Raw genomic sequence first — 18,481 nt, 5'->3', positions numbered from 1 at the left:
GCCTGGGTGACAGAGCGAGGCTCCATCTCAAAAACAAACAAACAAACAAACAAAACAAAAAATTAGCTGGACATGATAGCAGGTGCCTGTAATCCCAGCTACTCAGGAGGCTGAAGCAGGGGAATTGCTTGAACCCAGGAGGCGGAGGTTGCAGTGAGCTGAGAGTAGACCACTGCACTCCAGCCTGGGTGACAGAGCGAGAAGGAGAAGGAGAGGGAGAAGGAGAGGGAGAAGGAGAGGGAGAAGGAGACAAGGGGTTACCTGTGAGGGCCCTTTGAAAGATATTATTGCTGGAGGAGAGGAAGGCAAAGAAGAAAGAAGAGAAGATGTTATCCTAGCACTTTCGGAGGCCAAGGCAGGAGGATTGCTTGAGGCCAGCAGTTTGAGACTAGCCTGGGCAACATAGTGAGACCCCATCTCTATAAACATTTTTTGAAAAATTAGCCAGGTATGGTGGTGCACCCATGTAGTCTCAGCTACTCATGAGGCTGAGGCGGGAGGATCATTTGAGCCCAGGAGTCGGAAGCTGCAGTGAGCTGTGATTGCACCACTGCCTTCCAGCCTGGGTAACAAAGCAAGACCTGTTTCAAAAGAGAACAAAATAAATAAATAAAAAGGAGGAAAGGGAGAATTTAAAGAGGAAGGGAGGCTCCTCTGGGTAGTTCTCAGATGGGGGTGTGAAATAAAATCAGAACCCTGGCCAGGTGTGGTGGCTCACGTCTGTAATCCCAGCACTTTGGGAGGCTGAGGTGGGTGGATCATGAGGTCAGGAGATCGAGACATTCTGGCCAACATGGTGAAACCCTGTCTCTACTAAAAATACAAAAAAATTAGCTGGGTGTGGTGGCGTGTGCCTGTAATCCCAGCTACTCAGGAGGCTGATGCAGGAGAATCACTTGAACCCGGGAAGCGGAGGTTGCAGTGAGCTGAGATCAAGCCACTGCCCCCGAGTCTGGGCGACAGAGCAAAACTCTCTTTTAAAAAGAAAAAAGGCCGGGCGTGGTGGCTCCAGCCTGTAATCCCAGCACTTTGGGAGGCTGAGACGGGCGGATCACGAGGTCAGGAGATCGAGACCATCCTGGCTAACCCGGTGAAACCCCGTCTCTACTAAAAAAAGACAAAAAAACTAGCCGGGCGAGGTGGCGGGCGCCTGTAGTCCCAGCTACTCGGGAGGCTAAGTCAGGAGAATGGCGTAAACCCGGGAGGCAGAGCTTGCAGTGAGCCAAGATCCGGCCACTGTACTCCAGCCTGGGCAACAGAGTGAGACTCCGTCTCAAAAAAAAAAAAAAAATCAGACCCTCCCTAGGTAACCACAGGTAGCATTTCTCAACAGTCTCTCTTGCAGAACCAGCAACCCAGACTGCCTGAACCTGATTGTCCTGAGAGGTTCTGGAAGGGCAGGGGCGTGTGGTGACATTGGGTGGTCCTGGGTTCAGGGGCCCCTCTAGCCAGTTGGAAGAACATAGGCAAGTCAAGTCCTTCCTCCTCCCTGAACCCCTAATTCCTCATCAGTAAAGTAGGGATGACAAAAATAAATTATTAAATCGTGGTGAGGTTTCAATGACGGCAAAGCTTGCTGCCTGACGCAGAGCAAGCCCTTGTGGCGTCTTAGCTATTTGTAATAGTTGCTTGTATTTTTCTCTGTGGTTTCCCTTTTAACTCCCACCTCCTTTTTATTTTAAAAAGACTCCTTTTGAAAATGCCAGCCTGCCTCAGTAGTACCAGGAGACACCAGGGAAAGGCTTCCTTCTTTCCAAGCCGAGGCTGAGAAGGAACGGGAAGAAGGAAGAGAAGCCCCTTTGTGGAGGCCTCCTCCAGCCGGCCCTGGGTTTAGGAACATTACACACTCAACCTCCAAAGGCCCTCAGGGGCTGGCCCAAGGTCACACAGCTTGACAGTGCAGAGCACTTCAAAGCCAGGGCGTGTGGTGTAGAACAGGCTGGGCACCTGGATTCAATCAGCCCTCTTTTCTTCTCTACTCAGAGCCTCCCAGGCTGTGGGGTATGCACCTGTGCATCTTCAATCTGATCACTTCCTTGGGGTCCTCCTCAGTTCAACTCCGTGGAAATATTACAAGGGGTAGACAGAGATGAGCCATGTCAGTGTCTATACTAGCAGAGGGCAGGACCACTGAGCGTCCGGAGGGGAGATGAGCGTCTGGGTGTCCCTGGGAACCTGGCTTGTCTTGACCCCTCTGGGGGGCTCCTCTTGGCTCTGACCTCCATTCTCCCAGTCTTACCCCTACTCATGCCCACCCACCCCGAGGGGCCCCCAGTGTGCACTCACACACTCACACTCAAACTCAGCACCCCACTTGCTCTCTAATTACCAGGATCATGGTGCTGTCTCAGGTTCTTCCTCCCCAGCATTCCTCAGCAGCTGCCTTCACTGGGCAGGGCAAATTATACCGTGGCCCAGCCATAAAAGCCACTTTCCAAAAAAAGAAGCTTTAGGGCCCCTGAGAGACGCAGCTGAACCTCTCACCTGGCAGTGCCTGACTCAGGAGGTGATGTCTGGGCCATGAGCGACAGAGCCTGGTGTCCCTTTAAGCAGGGAGTACAAATTCTCATCCCTCCCTCCTGCTCTCCCTGACGTCAGCTGGAAGGCGTGTGAGTGAGTGAGGGGCCAAGGTACCGCCCGCGCGAGCACACACACACACACACACACACACACACACACACACACACTCACGCACATCTTCCAGACCCATCCCCTGCCCGCCAGCTCCACAAGCCAGAGAGAAGCAGAGCGCGAACGCCGCAGGAGGCAGTGCCTGGACCCCAGCTGCCCAGGAGAGGTGAGGGGCTAGATGGGGCCTGAGGACACTGTGCTGGAAACTGTGGCTTTGGCCAGGCCGAAGGAGAGAGGTACAATGTGAAGGTGGGGGCTGAATCAGCCCAGTTCAGCTTACAGATAGTGTGTTGGGGGTATAGAGGATCCCACCTGTCTCTCCCTCCCTCCTTCTCTCCCCGTGACCCCCAAATGAGGTGAGGCTGTGTGGCTCCCGTGGGAGCATGTCTGTGTCTGTGTCTGTGTCTGGGACCTGCGTCTGGCTCAGGAGGCAGAGAGCAGCAGATACCTGCCAAGCCGCAGCCTCCTGTCTGGGAAGCAGCAGGAGAGAGGACCGCCTTGACCGGAGAAATCCCAGCGCCGCTTCCAGATGCTGAAAGCAGAATGCAGTAGGGACTCTCGCTGGTCTTTCCCCTGGAATGTGGGGCTGGGGCTGGGAAGGGACGGGCTGGGACAGGCAGACAGTTGGACCTGGAGCAGTTGTCTTATCCTGACTCTATTTATTCCCCAGTGTGATGGGGATAATTGTGTTAGTTAGCTTGGAGAGGTGGCTCCGTGTGGTTATTCTCTTCCCCCCCGGGTACCACCCCACCCCGAGCCCTTGCTTCTTGCCTGCCTGCTGGTCTGCTCTGACCTCCACCCTTGCCAGGGCACAGCCTCCGGAGGGCAGGGGTTATAAGCCAGGGCCTGCTAGGCCACCCCTGTCATGGGATACAGGGACTTAGGGTGGCCTTGGCTGGTGCCAAGCCCCTGAATGGCCTGACCCTGGCACAAGGAGTCCAGGTGGAGATAAGGGGTGACACTGGCACCCACAAGGAGACAGCAGGTTCCTGCCAAGCTGCCAGCCTGCAGGCTCTTCCCAGGGAGAGGGGAGGGGGACACAGAGTGAGAACAATAATAAATACAGAGTGTGAACTGCTGCCTCCACTGGGGCTGGGGGAGGGGAGGAGGAAGTGTGCCCGGCGGGGGGTGGGCAACCTCTCTGAGAGCCTGGCATCATGCCACCTGGCTGTGACCCGGCAGGGGCCTCTCCCTGGGAAAGGGGGTCTCCAGCTTTCTGGGAGATGCGGAACTGGTTTCCCAAACCTCACTCCATCCCAGAGTCCTCTGGGCCCTCCAAATTCTGAATGTTTCCTCCTCCCAGTTTTGCCCCGCCCCCCCATTTCCTTGAAGTATTCTCCAAAAATGTCTGTTTTCCGTGTCTGCCCATGTTGACCCATCCTCACTCCCTCCAGAAAAAAAAAAAAAAGACAGGTATAGACAGGAACTGCCTGCCTGGTGGCCTGGGAAAGGCCAGAGGACAGTTTTGGCCGCAGATGGCTCTCCCAGGCTTGGAGAGACATGGCTAGGCAATGTTCGTGGATGCGCAGAGGGATTCCCTGAGGGGGACCTGGGGACACTCTTGGATGGCTGGTGGGGAGGGAACACCTGCCAGCCGGTCTGGAGTAGTGCCCCCAGGGTGGCGCCCAGCAGAGGGCGCTCAGGACCTGGCTGAGCCGGTCTTGTCCACAGTCACAACTGGGGCAGCTGGGACCCAGAGCCTTGTAGGAATGGGGCTTGGGGCGGTTCAGACCTTTGTCCATGCTGAGCAGCAAATTGGGAGGCTAAAAGTAGTAAGGAGCTCTTCTGCCCCACAGCCAGCAAAATGACACTCCTGGGCTGGGGGCCTGGCATGGCACACCAGAAAGCTTTAGGGTCACACTGATTTGAGTTCAAGTTCAGACGCTGTATGTATGACTTTGGCCAGTCTATTCCTCTCTCTAGGGGGTCTCAAAATGGGAAAGTGACTTGCTAGGGTCGCACAGCCAAGCACAGGTGGGACTGGGGTGCGAACTTGTTTCTCCCAGTGCTGTCCTGGTTTTCCCACCACCACCCAAGTCAAAGAAGCCCAAAGACCTTAACCACAGCAGTTTCCCAGGGCAGCCTGGGCATGTGATGAGGAGGACTACAGGGTCTCTTAAATAATTAAGCTCAAGTATTGGCTGGGGCAGCCCCCATGCACAGACGCAGGCACACAGGCTGTGTGGGGGAAGGAACCAGGTTTAATCAGGTCACCTCAGGCTGCAAGAGCAGCTCAAGCACGGATGTATTTTAAGGAGCATCTGGGAGGCTGGGGGAGGGGGAGGAGCCAGGGAAGTGTCAGCTCCTGCCCGGGGGTCCTGAGTTTGTTTTCTCACCCTCCCAGGGCCCACCATGCACAAGCCCCCAATGTTCGGGAAGCCCTTCCAGCGTCATCCTTGTGTTCCCCGTCCTTTCTATTTTTAAGCAACTGTACCCATTCCTCCCATCTGCTCCCCTGTGATGGGGACTTGGGGCTGGGACATTTTTATTGGGGGAGTTGTTTTTAAGCTTAGCAGAGTTGGTGAGTGACTCACCCAAGGTCATGGTCTGAGTCAGCGCAAAGCCAGAAATAAAAGCTCGAGTCCTGGCTCCCCAGGAATTCCACACCCCACTCCTCCTACTCCAGGGGAGGGTGGGTGCCGCCCTCAAGGAATGGCTGGTCTTCACCTCCCCAGACATCTCCAGAGGGCAGGCATGCTGCATCTGACCTGTTGTGTGAGCTCAGCGAGCCTCTTCACCTATCTGAGCCTCAGTTTACTCTTCAGAAGAATGGGTATACTAATGGTAGTTACTGCAAAGGGTTCTTATGAAGACGAAATGAAAAAATGGGGCAAAGGGCTTGGCACATGGTCAGTATCAGTAGATCACTAGATGGTGTCTGAGGCTCACATCAGGACTTCCCATGCTGCTTTTTTGAAATTATTATTATTTTTGAGACAGAGTCTCGCTCTGTCGCCCAGGCTGGAGTGCAGTGGCGCGATCTCAGCTCACTGCAAACTCCGCCTCCCAGGTTCACGCCATTCTCCTGCCTCAGCCTCCCGAGTAGCTGGGACTACAGGCCCATGTTAGCCAGGATGGTCTCGATCTCCTGACCTCGTGATCTGCCCGTCTCGGCCTCCCAAAGTGCTGGGAATACATGTGTGAGCCACCACTCCTGGCCCCCATGCTGCATTTTAATAATCTGTGTCTGTTCCCCCAACTGGACTGGGGCGCTTTAAGGACAGTTGTCACCCTCATGTTTGTTGTTCTGGTGCCTGCAGTCAGTTTGATCTCATTTACATATGTGTTTTTGAAAACCTCGGAGGAGAGTTGGCCTGACCTTCATTAGTCATCTGGACCAGCGATGATTCACGTAGCTGAAGACAAAAGTGAGGTCCAGAGAGGAGCAGGTGCCTGCCCCAGGTCACACAGCACTGAGTGGCTGAGCAGGCTGCCTTTCCCTGATCTGCCCAGACTGAGATGACTCACGGTCAAGAGAAGACCATACAGTCTTCTCATATGGTAGCTCACGCTTGTAATCCCAGCACTTTGGGAGGCCAAGGGGGTGGATCACCTGATGTCAGAGTTTGAGACCAGCCTGGCCAATATGGTGAAACTCTGTCTCTACTAAAAATACAATAATTAGCTGGGCGTGATGGCGAGTGCCTGTGATCCCAGCTACTCGGGAGGCTGAGGCAGGAGAATCGAGAATCACTGGAACCTGGAAGGTGGAGGTTTCAGTGAGCTAAGATCGCGCCACTGTACTCCAGCCTGGGTGACAGAGTGATACTCGGTCTCAAAAAAAAAAAAAAAAAAAAAAATGGATGGGTGTGGTGGCTAACACCTTTAATCCCAGCACTTTGGGAGGCTGAGGCGGGTGGATCACAAGGTCAGGAGTTCGAGACCAGCCTGGCCAACATGGTGAAACCCCATCTCTACTAAAAATACAAAAATTAGGCAGGTGTGGTGGTACACGCCTGTAATCCCAGCTACTCAGGAGGCTAAGGAAGGAGAATTGCTTGAACCTGGGAGGTGGACGCTGCAGTGAGCTGAGATCATGCCACTGCACTCCAGCCTGGGTGACGGAGTAAGACTCCATCTCAAAAAAAAAAAAAAAAAAAAAAAAAAAGGGCCATGGCCAGGCACAGTGACTCATGCTGTAATCCTAGCACTTAGGGAGACTGAGGCTGCAGTGAGCCATGATCATGCCACTGCACTCCAGCCTGGGTGACAAAGTGATAGCCTGTCTCAAAAAATAAAAAAATAAGAGGGGACCATGATAGCCATTTCCTGCCCCATTCTCCATCCTTTTGGGGGAGCTGAGAATTGGAGCAGAGCCCCAGCATGGGTTGTGGTTCATCTGCCAAGAAGGCTGAGTCGCCACCCAGAGTGCCCCATGACACTGCATCCAGCCTCAGGTTATCTCCAAACAGCCTGACATTTGTGTTTACTTCTAGGCCCCTTTGTCTGCAGTCAGTCATTTGGGGTCTGGCCTTCTGCAGGGAAATGAAGATGAGCTTTGCTCAGAGCCCAAACACAGGGCCGGGGGAGACGGGGATGCCCACTTGCCGGGGGGGCCTTTGACACAGCTCTGTGGCTCCTCCCGACAACCTGGGTAGGATGTTACGATGAGCCCCATTTGACAGAAGAGGGAACTGAGGCACGAAAAGGGAGAGTTGGCCAGGCACAGTGGCTCATGCCTGAAATCCCAGCACTTCAGGAGGCCAAGGTGGGTGGATCACCTGCAGTCAGGAGTTCGAGACCAGCTTGGCCAACATGGTGAAACCCCATCTCTGATAAAAAAAAAAAAAAAAAAAAAAAAAAAGAGGCCAGGCACAGTGGCTCACACCTGTAATCCCAGCACTTTGGGAAGCTGAGGTGGGTGGATCACGAGGTCGGGAAATTGAGACCCTCCTGGCCAACATGGTGAAACCCTATCTGTACTAAAATACAAAAAATTAGCTGGGCATGGTGGTGTGCACCTATAGTCCTACTCAGGAGGCTGAGGCAGAGGAATCTCTTGAACCCCGCAGGCAGAGGTTGCAGTGAGCCAAGATCACGGCACTGCACTCCAGCCTGTCGACAGAGCAAGACTCCGTCTAAAAAAAAAAAAAAAACACACAAAAATTAGCTGGGTGGGGTGGTGGGTGCCTGTAATCCCAGTCAGCTACTTGGGAGGCTGAGGCAGGAGAATCCCTTGAACCCGGGAGGCAGAGGTTGCAGTGAGCCGAGATTGTGCCACTGTACTCCAGCCTGAGGGACAAAGCGAGACTCCGTATCAAAAAAAAAAAAAAAAAAAAAAAAAAAAGGGAGGGTCACAAAACTGGGTTGCAGTGGAGCCAGGATTTCAACTCAGGCAGTCTGGGTCTCAGGCTGCCCTCTTACCCGACTGCAGGTTCTGAAGGGCATTATTCCTGGCAGGAGATGGCCCCAGAAGGACACACGAAACCCCCCCGGAGCTGGCCCTTAGCTCTGTTTGAGTGGAAACAAATGTTCCAGAAATATATCAGTTTCTCTGCTCTTGGGCGAGTTTATTTTCCCATTTAGTTTCTCAGGGAAAGTTCTTTTGGAAAAACTCCAGCCTCATCTTGGCTGAACCAGGAACAGAATTTATATTCACAGGAAGAGCACTGGTTTACTGTTAGACAGATCTGGGACTCTGTCACCTGCTGTGTGACTTTGGGCAAGTCACTCAACCTCTCTGAGCCTCAGCTAGCTCATCTGTAAAATGGAAAAATTGTCATTTCAGCTCTATAGGGTAACTGGGAGGTTGAAACGTAGGAAATAATTTCTGTAAAGACTTTTGCACAGTACATGGCATTCAGCCAATGAAAGCCTCATTTTCACTTGCCCTCTTTGGCAGCAATGCTCTGGAGAGGGGTCTGAACTGGAGGGTTGCTCCATATCTCCCTGTTCCCTTCTCTCTGGTCTCTGGGGCTGCTGGGTGTTGTACAGCTCCCCCAAGCCCAGGCCCTGTACCACGTCACACAGTAGGTCAATAGCAATGCAGGGCCTGGACACAGGACTCCTGCCTTCCCACTTGAAGGCCCCAGATGATGCTAATTCAAATTCTGGCTCAGACTTTGATTGGTGTGTGTCCTTGAGTGAGTGATTTAACCTCTTTGAGCCTCGGTTTTCTTGTCTGCAAAGTAGGGTAATAATAGCACCAGCCTTTAAGAGCTGTTGCAGGAATTAAATAAAACAAGAGACTGTGGAGCTGTGAGGGGTGGGCGATCCTTAGGGAAGAAGAGAGGATGAAAATGAATGGTGGGCTTGGCCCAGCTCCGCTGGGTCTCTCCTTCCCTGACTCCCTCTTCCCTCAACACCCAATTCCGCAGCCCTGTCTGGGAGGGGCAGGCTCTCGCCCAGCGCCTACTCAGTGCTTTCCACATCCCACCTCAATTCTCATTTCATCCTCAAAAGAACCCTTGGAGGACAGTCTTTTCTCTCTCCCTCTTTTTTTTTTTTTTTTTTTTTTTTTTTTTTTTTTTGAGACAGGGTCTTGCTCTGTCGCCCAGGCTGTAGTGGAGTAGCTTGATTACCACTCACTGCAGCCTCTACCTCCTGGGCTCAAGCAGTCCTCCCACCTTAGCATCCCGAGTAGCCGGGACAACAGGCATGCACCACTACACCCAACTAATTTTTTTTTTTAAGACAGTGTCTCACTTTGTCCCTCAGGCTGCACTGCAGAGGCGCGATTTCGGCTCACTGCAGCCTTGACCTCCCGGGTTCAAGTGATCCTGCTGCCTCAGATGCCCAAGTAGCTGGAACTACAGGTGTGCCACCACCATGCCCAGCTAATTTTTGTATTTTTTGTAGACACGAGCTTTCACCATGTTGCCCCAGCTGGTTTTAAGCTCCTGGGCTTAAACGATCCTCCCGCCTTGCCCTCCGAAAGTGCTGGGATTATTTGCATGCGCCACCTTGCTGTTTGGAGGAGGGATTCGTGTGATCCCCATTTCCCAGATAAGGAAACTGAGGCTGCAATGGGGGACAGGGGAGAAGCCTGTTCTCTCTGCCTTGTGGAAGCTGCCTGTCTCCTGCCCCTGCCTGAGCTCCTGCCCCTGCCTGAGCTCCTGCCCTGAGGCCGACTCGCTGCCTCTCTTGGTCCTGTCTTTGCTGTGGCTCCTCTGCCTCCCTTCTGCTCTCTGGTCTCTCTGCCACCTGAGAGCCCATCGTGGGGAGGCTGCCCTCGACCCTGGCCCAGAATCATCAGTGGGTCCTTCCCCCATCCCTGTTGCCCGCTTAGCATGAGGCCCTGGAGCCGCGTGGTCACTTGGGTGGGAGGCCTGGCTGGCCAGAGCAGGCCCCAGCTCAGCTGCGTCTCCCTGGTAACCGTCATGAGCTGTATCTCCCCCTCTCTATCCTCCTCTTCCCTCCCTGCCCCTCCATGGCCTTCCAGCACTGGCTGTCACTGCCAAGCACAATACCAGGCCTGGGAAAACTGCAATCGGGAGGCCAGGCCCGCCCTGCTCCCTAGAGGGAGGGAGGCAGGGCCTCTGTTCCCATTGCCTGCCACCCCTCGCCTAGGTGGGGCAGGTGGCACTCTAGGAGTTCACTGCAGGGCGTCTGGTGCTTCCCAGCTGTGTCATCTTGGGTAACTTTGCTGCCTCGTCTTCTTTTCTTGGTAACGGCTTTACTGAGATGTCGTTCACATACCATAAAATTCACCTGCTTAAGGCGTTCAGTTCAGTTGTTTTTAGTACATTCACAGAATTGTGCAGCCATCACCACAGCCAATTATAGAACATTTTCATTCCCCAAAAAGAAACGTTCTACCCATCGGCAGCCCTCCCCTCTCCCTCCTCCCCAGCCCTGGTGACCACCAGTCGACTCCCTGTCTATGAGGATTTGCCTCAGGGACGGAATCATGCCCTCTGTGTTTTTTCGGGACTGGCTTCTTCTCTGTGACCTTGCAAACATTCTAGCATAATGTGTGCAGGGTTCATCTAGGGTATAGCATGAATCAGTATTTCTTCTTTTCTTTTTCTTATGGCCAAGTGCTAGTCTACCATGTGGCTAGACCATACTTTATTTTTTATTTTTATGATTTCTTTTTGAGAAGGAGTCTCGCTCTGTTGCCCAGGTTGGAGTGCAGCGGTGCAATCTCAGCTCACTGCAAGCTCCGCCTCCCGGGTTCACGCCATTCTCCTGCCTCAGCCTCCTGAGTAGCTGGGACTACAGGCACCCACCACCACACACGGCTATTTTTTTGTATTTTTAGTAGAGACGGGGTTTCACCATGTTAGCCAGGATGGTCTCGATCTCCTGACCTCGTGATCCACCCACCTCGGCCTCCCAAAGTGCTGGGATTACAGGTGTGAGCCACTGCGCCCGGCTGATCATACTTTATTATCCATTCACCTGCTGATGGGCTTGGGCTGTTTTCACTTGTTGGCTGTTGTGAATGAGCGCTGGTGTGACCATTCATGAACACTTATGTCCAACTGTGTGGTTGCTTTTTTTTTTGGAGACAGAGTCTCGCTCTGTCACCCAGCCTGGAGTGCAATGGTGTGATTCTCGTGCCTCAGCCTTCCGAGTAGCTGGGACTACAGGCATGCGCCACCACACCCAATTAATTTTTGTATTTTTGGGAGAGACGGGGTTTCACCATGTTGGCCAGGCTGGTCTTGAACTCCTGACCTCAAGTGATCTGCCCACCTCGGCCTCGCAAAATGCTGAGATTACAGGTGTGCGCCACCACACCCGGCTGTTTGTGTGGTTGTTTCTTGAAGCTTCCGTTTTCTTCTCCCCAAAATGAGAATAATGGGTGAAAAGGCCAAACCTGGTTTGCCCTGCCTCCTGGAGTGAGCTCAGACAGAAAAGCCCCACATCAGCCTTTTCAGGGTTGAGGGTCTGTGAGGTGAGCCAAGCCCGGGGCTCTACCGCCTTCCTGACCGGAGGGGGAGGGTTTTGGGAGGAGGGAGGATACTACTCCACCTCCACCCCCAGGCATGGCAGAGCCAGCTCAGCATCTTGGCTTAGAAAAATTCCTCTTGCTGTATTATCTTGAACAGAGGCCAAAAGACCTGCTCCAGTGGACTCCTGGACTCATCCAGGCCTGCCATGCAGTGTGTTCAGGCTTTCTGAGCTCTGGACTCCTAAGGAAACTTACAGGAACCTTGTGGGTGATTTTCCTTCCCTGGAAACTCCAAGCTCTGGGGTGAGAGGGGTATAAAATAGAGGTCACAGGCCTGTAATCTTAGCACTTTGGAAGGGTGAGGCAGGTAGATCAACTGAGGTCAGGAGTTCGAGATCAGCCTGGCCAACACGGTGAAACCACGTCTCTACTAAAAATACAAAAATTAGTTGGGCGTTGTGGCAGGTGTCTGTAATCCCAGCTAGTTGGGAGGCTGAGGCAGGAGAATCACTTGAACCTGGGAGGTGGAAGTTGCAGTGAGCCGAGATCACACCACTGTACTCCAGCCTGGGTGACAGAGTGAGACTCTGTCTTTAAAAAAAAAAAAAAAAAAAAAAAAAATTAGCTGGGCATGAGGGTGCATGCTTGTAAGTTCCAGCTACTTGGGAGGCTGAGGTGGGAGGATTGCTTGAGCCCAGGAGATGGAGGCTGCAGTGAGTATGATGTCAGTGTTCCCCAGTCCGGATGAGACCATGACTCAGAAAAAAAAAAAAAAAAAAAAAAAAAAGGCCGGGCGCGGTGGCTCAAGCCTGTAATCCCAGCACTTTGGGAGGCCGAGACGGGCGGATCACAAGGTCAGGAGATCGAGACCATCCTGGCTAACACGGCGAAACCCCGTCTCTACTAAAAACACAAAAAATTAGCCGGGCGAGGTGGCGGTGCCTGTGGTCCCAGCTACTCGGGAGGCTGAGGCAGGAGAATGGTGGGAACCCGGGAGGCGGAGCTTGCAGTGAGCTGAGATCTGGCCACTGCACTCCAGCCTGGGCGACAGAGTGAGACTCTGTCTCAAAAAAAAAAAAAAAAAAAAAAAAAAAAAAAAAAAAAGGATCAATGCTAGCCCCATTTTACAGAACAGAAAATAGTCAGAAGTTAAGAATGTTGATCAATGGGCCGGACGACTTGGCCCATGCCTGTAATCCCAGCACTTTGGGAGGCCACAGGGAGCGGATCACCTGAGGTCAGGATTTCGAGACCTGCCTGGCCAACAAGGTGAAACCCCATCTGTACTAAAACTACAAAAAATTAGCCAGGCGTGGTGGCGGGCACCTGTAGTCCCAGCTATTCAGCAGGCTGAGGCAGGAGAATCGCTTATACCCAGGAGGCGGAGACTGCAGTGAGCCGAGATCGTGCCATTGCACTCCAGCCTGAGCAACAAGAGTGAGACTCTGTCTAAAAAAAAAAAAAAAAAAGTTGACCAGGGCCTAGGCCATGTAGCCAGAAGGTGGAGGATGCAGGATTCAAACCCAGGCCTGGGTGTGGAGCCCACACTCCCACCTGCCATGTTGGAGCTGATGTGTAGCTTGGCTTGCTTGAGGTCACCAAGTTGTAGGTGACAAAGCTAAGATTTGAACCCGTGTGTGACTCTGAAACAACTGACCCTTATGCCAAACCATATTCCAGACCATCATTGGCCACCCTACCCAGCCACCTCCCAGGCTCCTGGAGTTAGAGAATTGAACTGCAAACTGGAAGGACTTAGGGGTCATAAGACCCCTAGTTTTGTTTTCTGGTGAGGACTCTGAGCCACGATGGGGTCGTTTGTGACTTGAAGTCACGCCGTGAGGATAGCAGGTGGGACTAGCCCACCTGACTGTGGCCAGGGTCCAGGAGCTGCTCCCCTGGACTGGGCTCACCTGTGCCTCTTTCTTCCTCTTCCAGACGGAGCCCGTGGCTGGTGAGGCCGCAGAGCAGGGCCAGGCCGGGCCCTGCCCGCAAGGACGCCCAAACCCCTCATCGGCCCCTGGGCCCCAGAGCCCACCAGGCTCTCCCGCCGGCCCCACCATGACTTCGGAGTCCACGTCACCCCAAGTTGTGCCCCCACTCCACTCCCCCAAGTCCCCAGTCTGGCCCACCTTCCCCTTCCACAGGGAGGGCAGCAGGGTCTGGGAGCGGGGTGGTGTCCCACCTCGGGACCTACCCAGCCCTCTGCCCACCAAGCGGACCAGGACCTATTCGGCGTGAGTACCTGCCCCTTGCCCAGGCCCTTGACCCTTGCCAGGACACAGGCTGACCATCCCCATCCTTTTCCAACTCCTGTTGTCCTCACCTGGGATAGGGGAACTGTGTGTGGACCTTCCAGTAACTGGATAGATGTTTGTCCCCTCCATCCATTCATCCATCCATGCATCCATCCACCCATCCATCCATCCATCCACCCACCCACCCACCCACCTGTCCGTCCATCCATCCATCCACCCACCCACCCACCCACCTGTCCGTCCATCCATCCATCCACCCATCCATCTGCCCGTCCGTTCGTCCGTCCATCCATCCATCCATCCATCCACCCACCCACCCACCTGTCTGTCTATCCATCCATCCACCCATCCACCCATCCATCTGCCCGCCCGTCCGTCTGTCCATCCATCCATCCATCCATCCATCCATCCATCCATCCATCCATCCCACAAAGATTTACTGAGCTCCTGACCAGGGGGATCCAGGGATAAGACAAAGCCCCAGCCCATAAGCTGCTTACAATCTAGAGGGAACTTGTTCACCATCCATTACCACCCAGCAGGGTTAGGAGTGAGGACCCAGCACGGGGTACCAGAGGAGACGATGTCCTGGTTGGGTTTGGAAGATGTATCAGGTGAAGAAGGGAGCTGGCGATTCTGGGCAGATGGCACAGCGTGGGCAAAACCCAAGACACAGAGTTAACCTTTGGAGAGGGGTGGGCAGGGGGACAAAGAGTAGCCCTGGGCCTTTGGGGTAGGTCACCAATGAGGTGGCATGGGGGAGTAATAAGGGTCCATATGGGGGAGGCCAAAGGATCTTTTGGGAAGGACAGGGTCTTGCTCTGTCACCCAGGCTGGAGTGCAGTGGTGCAGTTATGACTCACTGCAGCCTCAACTTCCTGGGCTTAAGCGATCCTCCTACCTCAGCCTCCTGAGTAGCTGGGACTACTGGCGCATGTCACCACCCCCAGTTAATTTTTTAAAAAATATTTTGGGCCAGATATGGTGGCTCATGCCTGTAATCCCAGCATTTTTGGAGGTCGAGGCAGGTGGATCAGTTGAGGCCAGGAGATCAAGGCAGTCTGGCCAACATGGCCAAACACTGCAAAACCCCGTCTCTACTAAAAATGTCAAACTTAGCTGGGCGTGGTGGTGGGTGCCTGTAATCCTAGCTACTCAGGAGGCTGAGGCATGAGAATCACTTGAACCCGGGAGGTAGAGGTTGCAGTGTGCTAAGATTGTGCCCCTGCACTCCAGCCTGGGTGACAGAGCGAGACTCTGTCTCAAAAAAAAAAAAAAAAAAAAAAAAAAATTTTTTTGTAGAGATGGAAGTCTCCCTATGTTGCCCAGGCTGGTCTCAAACTCCTAGGCCCAAGTGATCCTCCCGCCTCAGCCTCCCAAAGTGCTGGGATGACAGGTGTGAGCCACTGTGCCAGGCCTCATTATCATCGAATGGGGATGACTACGAGGTTCCTGGCCTGGGGCAAGTTTCTCGCAGCCCTGAGGCAGGCTCAGCAGAAAGGGCCCAGAACAGCTGTAGGGGTCCGGGGAGGAGTTCCTCAGGCCACAGCTGCAATCCCACTACCCTATCTCCAGGACAGCCCGGGCCTCAGCTGGCCCCGTGTTCAAGGGCGTCTGTAAGCAGTTCTCACGCTCACAGGGCCATGGCTTCATCACCCCCGAGAACGGGTCCGAGGACATCTTCGTACATGTGTCTGAGTGAGTCCCCTCCACCTCCGTTCTTGGCCCCTGCCCTAGTGTCCCTAACGGTGCCTCAAAAATCTCTCTCCAGACCTCTCCCCTCCCTGGCTGAGGTCTGTATTCATGGCACCTTTTCTGTCCTCTGAGTAGGGACTGAAGGTGTGTTGGGGGAGGAGGGCTGTGGCCAGGTGGGGAGTGGGCATGCAGACCCCAGAAGCCTGGGAGCCAGCAGCTGGGCCCTGGATCCCATTCCAGCATCATGGGGGTCTGAGAGGGCTAGGCCAGCTCCTGAGCCTCTTGGCCTGGAAAGGGCCTTCAGGTGGATGGGCCAGGAGGTAGAGATGGATGTCATGCCTAGGCCTGGCCCCACCCCCTCCTAATGCCCGGAGGACTGGGGCGAGGTCACTGAGCTTCTCAGCTTTAGGGATCTCCCTGTGCCCTTTCACATCTCAGTCCTCAAGGGACCCAGAAAGGGAGGTACAGTTTATGAATCCCGTTTTATTTATTTATTTATTTTTTGAGACGGAGTCTCGCTCTGTTGCCCAGGCTGGAGTGCAGTGGCACAATCTTGGCTCAGTGCAACCTCCACTTCCTGGGTTCAAGTGATTCTGCCCCTCAGCTTCCCAAGTAGCTGGAATTACAGGTGTCAGCCACCACGCCCAGCTAACTTTTTTATTTTTAGTAGAGACAGGGTTTCGCCATGTTGGCCAGGCTGGTGTCAAACTCCTGACTCAGGTGATCCGCTCGCCTCGGGCTCCCAAAGTGTTGGGATTACAGGCGTGAGCCACTGTGCCTGGCCATGAGTCCCATTTTACAGATTCGAGAGCTGAGGTTCTGAGAAGCAAGGCCTGGCCAGGCCTCCTGACCTAGGGAGGCCTAGGGCCAGGCTGCCCCCGAGGCCAGGCCGCAGGACTGTCCAGGGCATAGGGCCTGCCACTGGGCTAATAATACCCCTCTTCCTGCCCGCCAGCATCGAGGGGGAGTACGTGCCAGTGGAGGGCGATGAGGTGACCTACAAGATGTGCCCTATCCCGCCCAAGAACCAGAAGTTCCAGGCCGTGGAGGTGGTGCTCACTCAGCTGGCCCCCCACACTCCCCACGAGACGTGGTCTGGCCAGGTCGTGGGCTCCTAGGCTGGGTGGCTCACAGGCCAGCTGGCCGGGGGGGTGGGGAGCCACACAGGGTGAACGGGCAGCAGCCAGCTCCATGCCCCACTGCCCTGGCTGATCAGTCCTTCGGTGGCCTCAGTGTGCACGTCTGTCTGTCTGTCCGTCTGTGCTTGTGGTTGTGAGCGTGTGCCTCCCCCCACCCCATGACCCGTGACTACTGTGCGAGCTGGAAAGGAGGTGGGTGGAGGGCGAGGCCACCAGACCTGGCTTCTCGCTGTCCACTGCCTTTCTCCTCCCCTCCCTGCCGCAGACACGCAGGACCCGCTCGCCCTCCTACCCACCCATCCCCATGGTGACTGAGCCTCGAGAGCCTGTGCCGGGCTCACTCCCCGGCCTCCGCCCCTGAGCTGTCCCATGTCAGTCCACAGTTCTCTGTGCTACTTACATCTCCCTCCCTTGGCTGAGGTCCCCCGCCACCATCTAGACCCTTCCCTCAGAAGCCTGGCCGGTGGGTGCTTTTGGGGAGCTTCCCAGCCACTGGCAGGGGAGGAGGACAAATACAGAGGCACACAGGCCCCTCACTGCTGAGGCCAGCCTTCCTTCCTGCTCTGCTCTCAGTGCACTAGAGAGGCAGGAAGAGGGGCCTGAGGGCGGAAGGGGTTCGGGGCTCCCACTTCGCCGGCCAGTCCCTCCTCCTCAGCCTGGCAGTGGCTCTGGGCTCCTTCCCCTGGGCTGTACTGAGCCAAGCCCAGGGGTTTGCAGAGGGTGGGGGTCCATCTCTCCAGCTTGGCTGCAGCCCTCCTTTACCCTGACTCACAAGCACTACTGATGCTCTGCGCCACGCCCGGCTGACAGCTGCTGAGGATGCCGCGATGGATGGACACACGTCCATCAGGCAGGGCCGGGCCGGGGCACCCACAAGGAAGGCCCTCAGCCTGGGAGACTGGCCCTGCGGCCCCCGCGTCAAACCCTCTTCCCAAAGCCCTGACAGACCAGCGGCTGAGGTGTGGCTCTTGCTTTTACCGTGTCCATCCCTGAAGATGTGTGACTGTCGCTGTCACCTGGAGTCCTTTTGGGGCCAAGATGTGTATGCACTTGGGGTCGTGGCCATTCACTCCCATACAGGGGTGAGAGTGGCCTGGCCCGGGAGGCCAGGAAGGAGGGCCCTGTCTGCCTCCACCTCTGGGCGCACCCCCTGCCTACCACCCTCCCTTCTAGACAGCACATCGCCTGACTGGGCAGAAGTGGGGCCATGGTTCAAGGGAGGGCCGGCCAGGGGTGGGACCCTTATGAAACCCAGTCTGTGAGTAAAACGGGGGGCTCAAATGCCCAGGATGAGGGGATCAGTGACTGTCTAGGAGGATCCCTGGCCTTGTAGGTGCCCCAAGACCCCAGGGTAGAGATCAGCCGGGATGCCTGCATCCCAACCTTGCCCCCAGGGCCCATCACATAAAATCTGGGAGCCCAGAGCTGCTGAGGTATGCTGGTCAGCTCCCCTAAAATGGGCATGGCCCAGCCTGTCCCATGAGGAACAAAGGCCCCTGGCCCCTTGAGAGAGGGCTTGTTAGTGAGGGATGACTCCTCCTGTAGGGAGGCCACCTTTTAAGGTACCACTATCAGTCAGGATGTGGTGGCATCAGCCCTGGGGCCGCCTGGGTGGCAGGGGGGCAGCAGCTCTCCTCCCCACTCACAGGCCTTGCAGTGCCCATTTGGAATTCCTCCCAAGACCCCTGGCCACCCAAACCCCCCATTCTTCCTAACACTGGCAATAAACCCTCAACTGTGACCCACCGTGCCCTAAAGCTGCCTCTGTGTCAGGGTCCCCAAGGAAGGGGCTGGGGGTGGACACACCAAACCAGCTCTTCTCTGGGGCTTCAATGGCCCCCTCCTCGACTGGATCAGGGACTTCCTTTGTGACCTGGGCCAAGTCCCTGCCCTCTCTGTGCTGTTTACTCATCGGCAAA

General features: G+C 55.0%; 1 protein-coding gene across 3 annotated transcripts; it reads left to right on the top strand.

The window, feature by feature from the left end:
* The first annotated feature begins 2,735 nt into the window (after nt 1-2,735).
* CSDC2 (cold shock domain containing C2) lies at nt 2,736-18,303 on the top strand. Of its 3 annotated transcripts, none has more exons than XM_015456934.3 (4): nt 2,736-2,797; nt 13,409-13,707; nt 15,304-15,426; nt 16,379-18,303. In XM_015456934.3, exons 2-4 carry the CDS (start codon nt 13,532-13,534, stop codon nt 16,539-16,541), a joined length of 462 nt encoding a protein of 153 aa, XP_015312420.1. In that variant the 5' UTR covers nt 2,736-2,797; nt 13,409-13,531; the 3' UTR covers nt 16,542-18,303. The 3 variants fall into 3 exon arrangements, with proteins under 3 accessions (XP_015312420.1, XP_015312421.1, XP_073859766.1); XM_015456935.3 differs by having other exon boundaries at nt 2,736-3,179; XM_074003665.1 differs by lacking the exon at nt 15,304-15,426.
* Nucleotides 18,304-18,481: the final 178 nt, after the last annotated feature.

Source organism: Macaca fascicularis, chromosome 10, assembly GCF_037993035.2.
Source record: "Macaca fascicularis isolate 582-1 chromosome 10, T2T-MFA8v1.1".
NCBI lineage: Eukaryota > Metazoa > Chordata > Mammalia > Primates > Cercopithecidae > Macaca > Macaca fascicularis.
The sequence above is the reverse complement of the archived record's forward strand: the minus strand, read 5'-3'. Positions and strand labels throughout refer to the sequence as shown.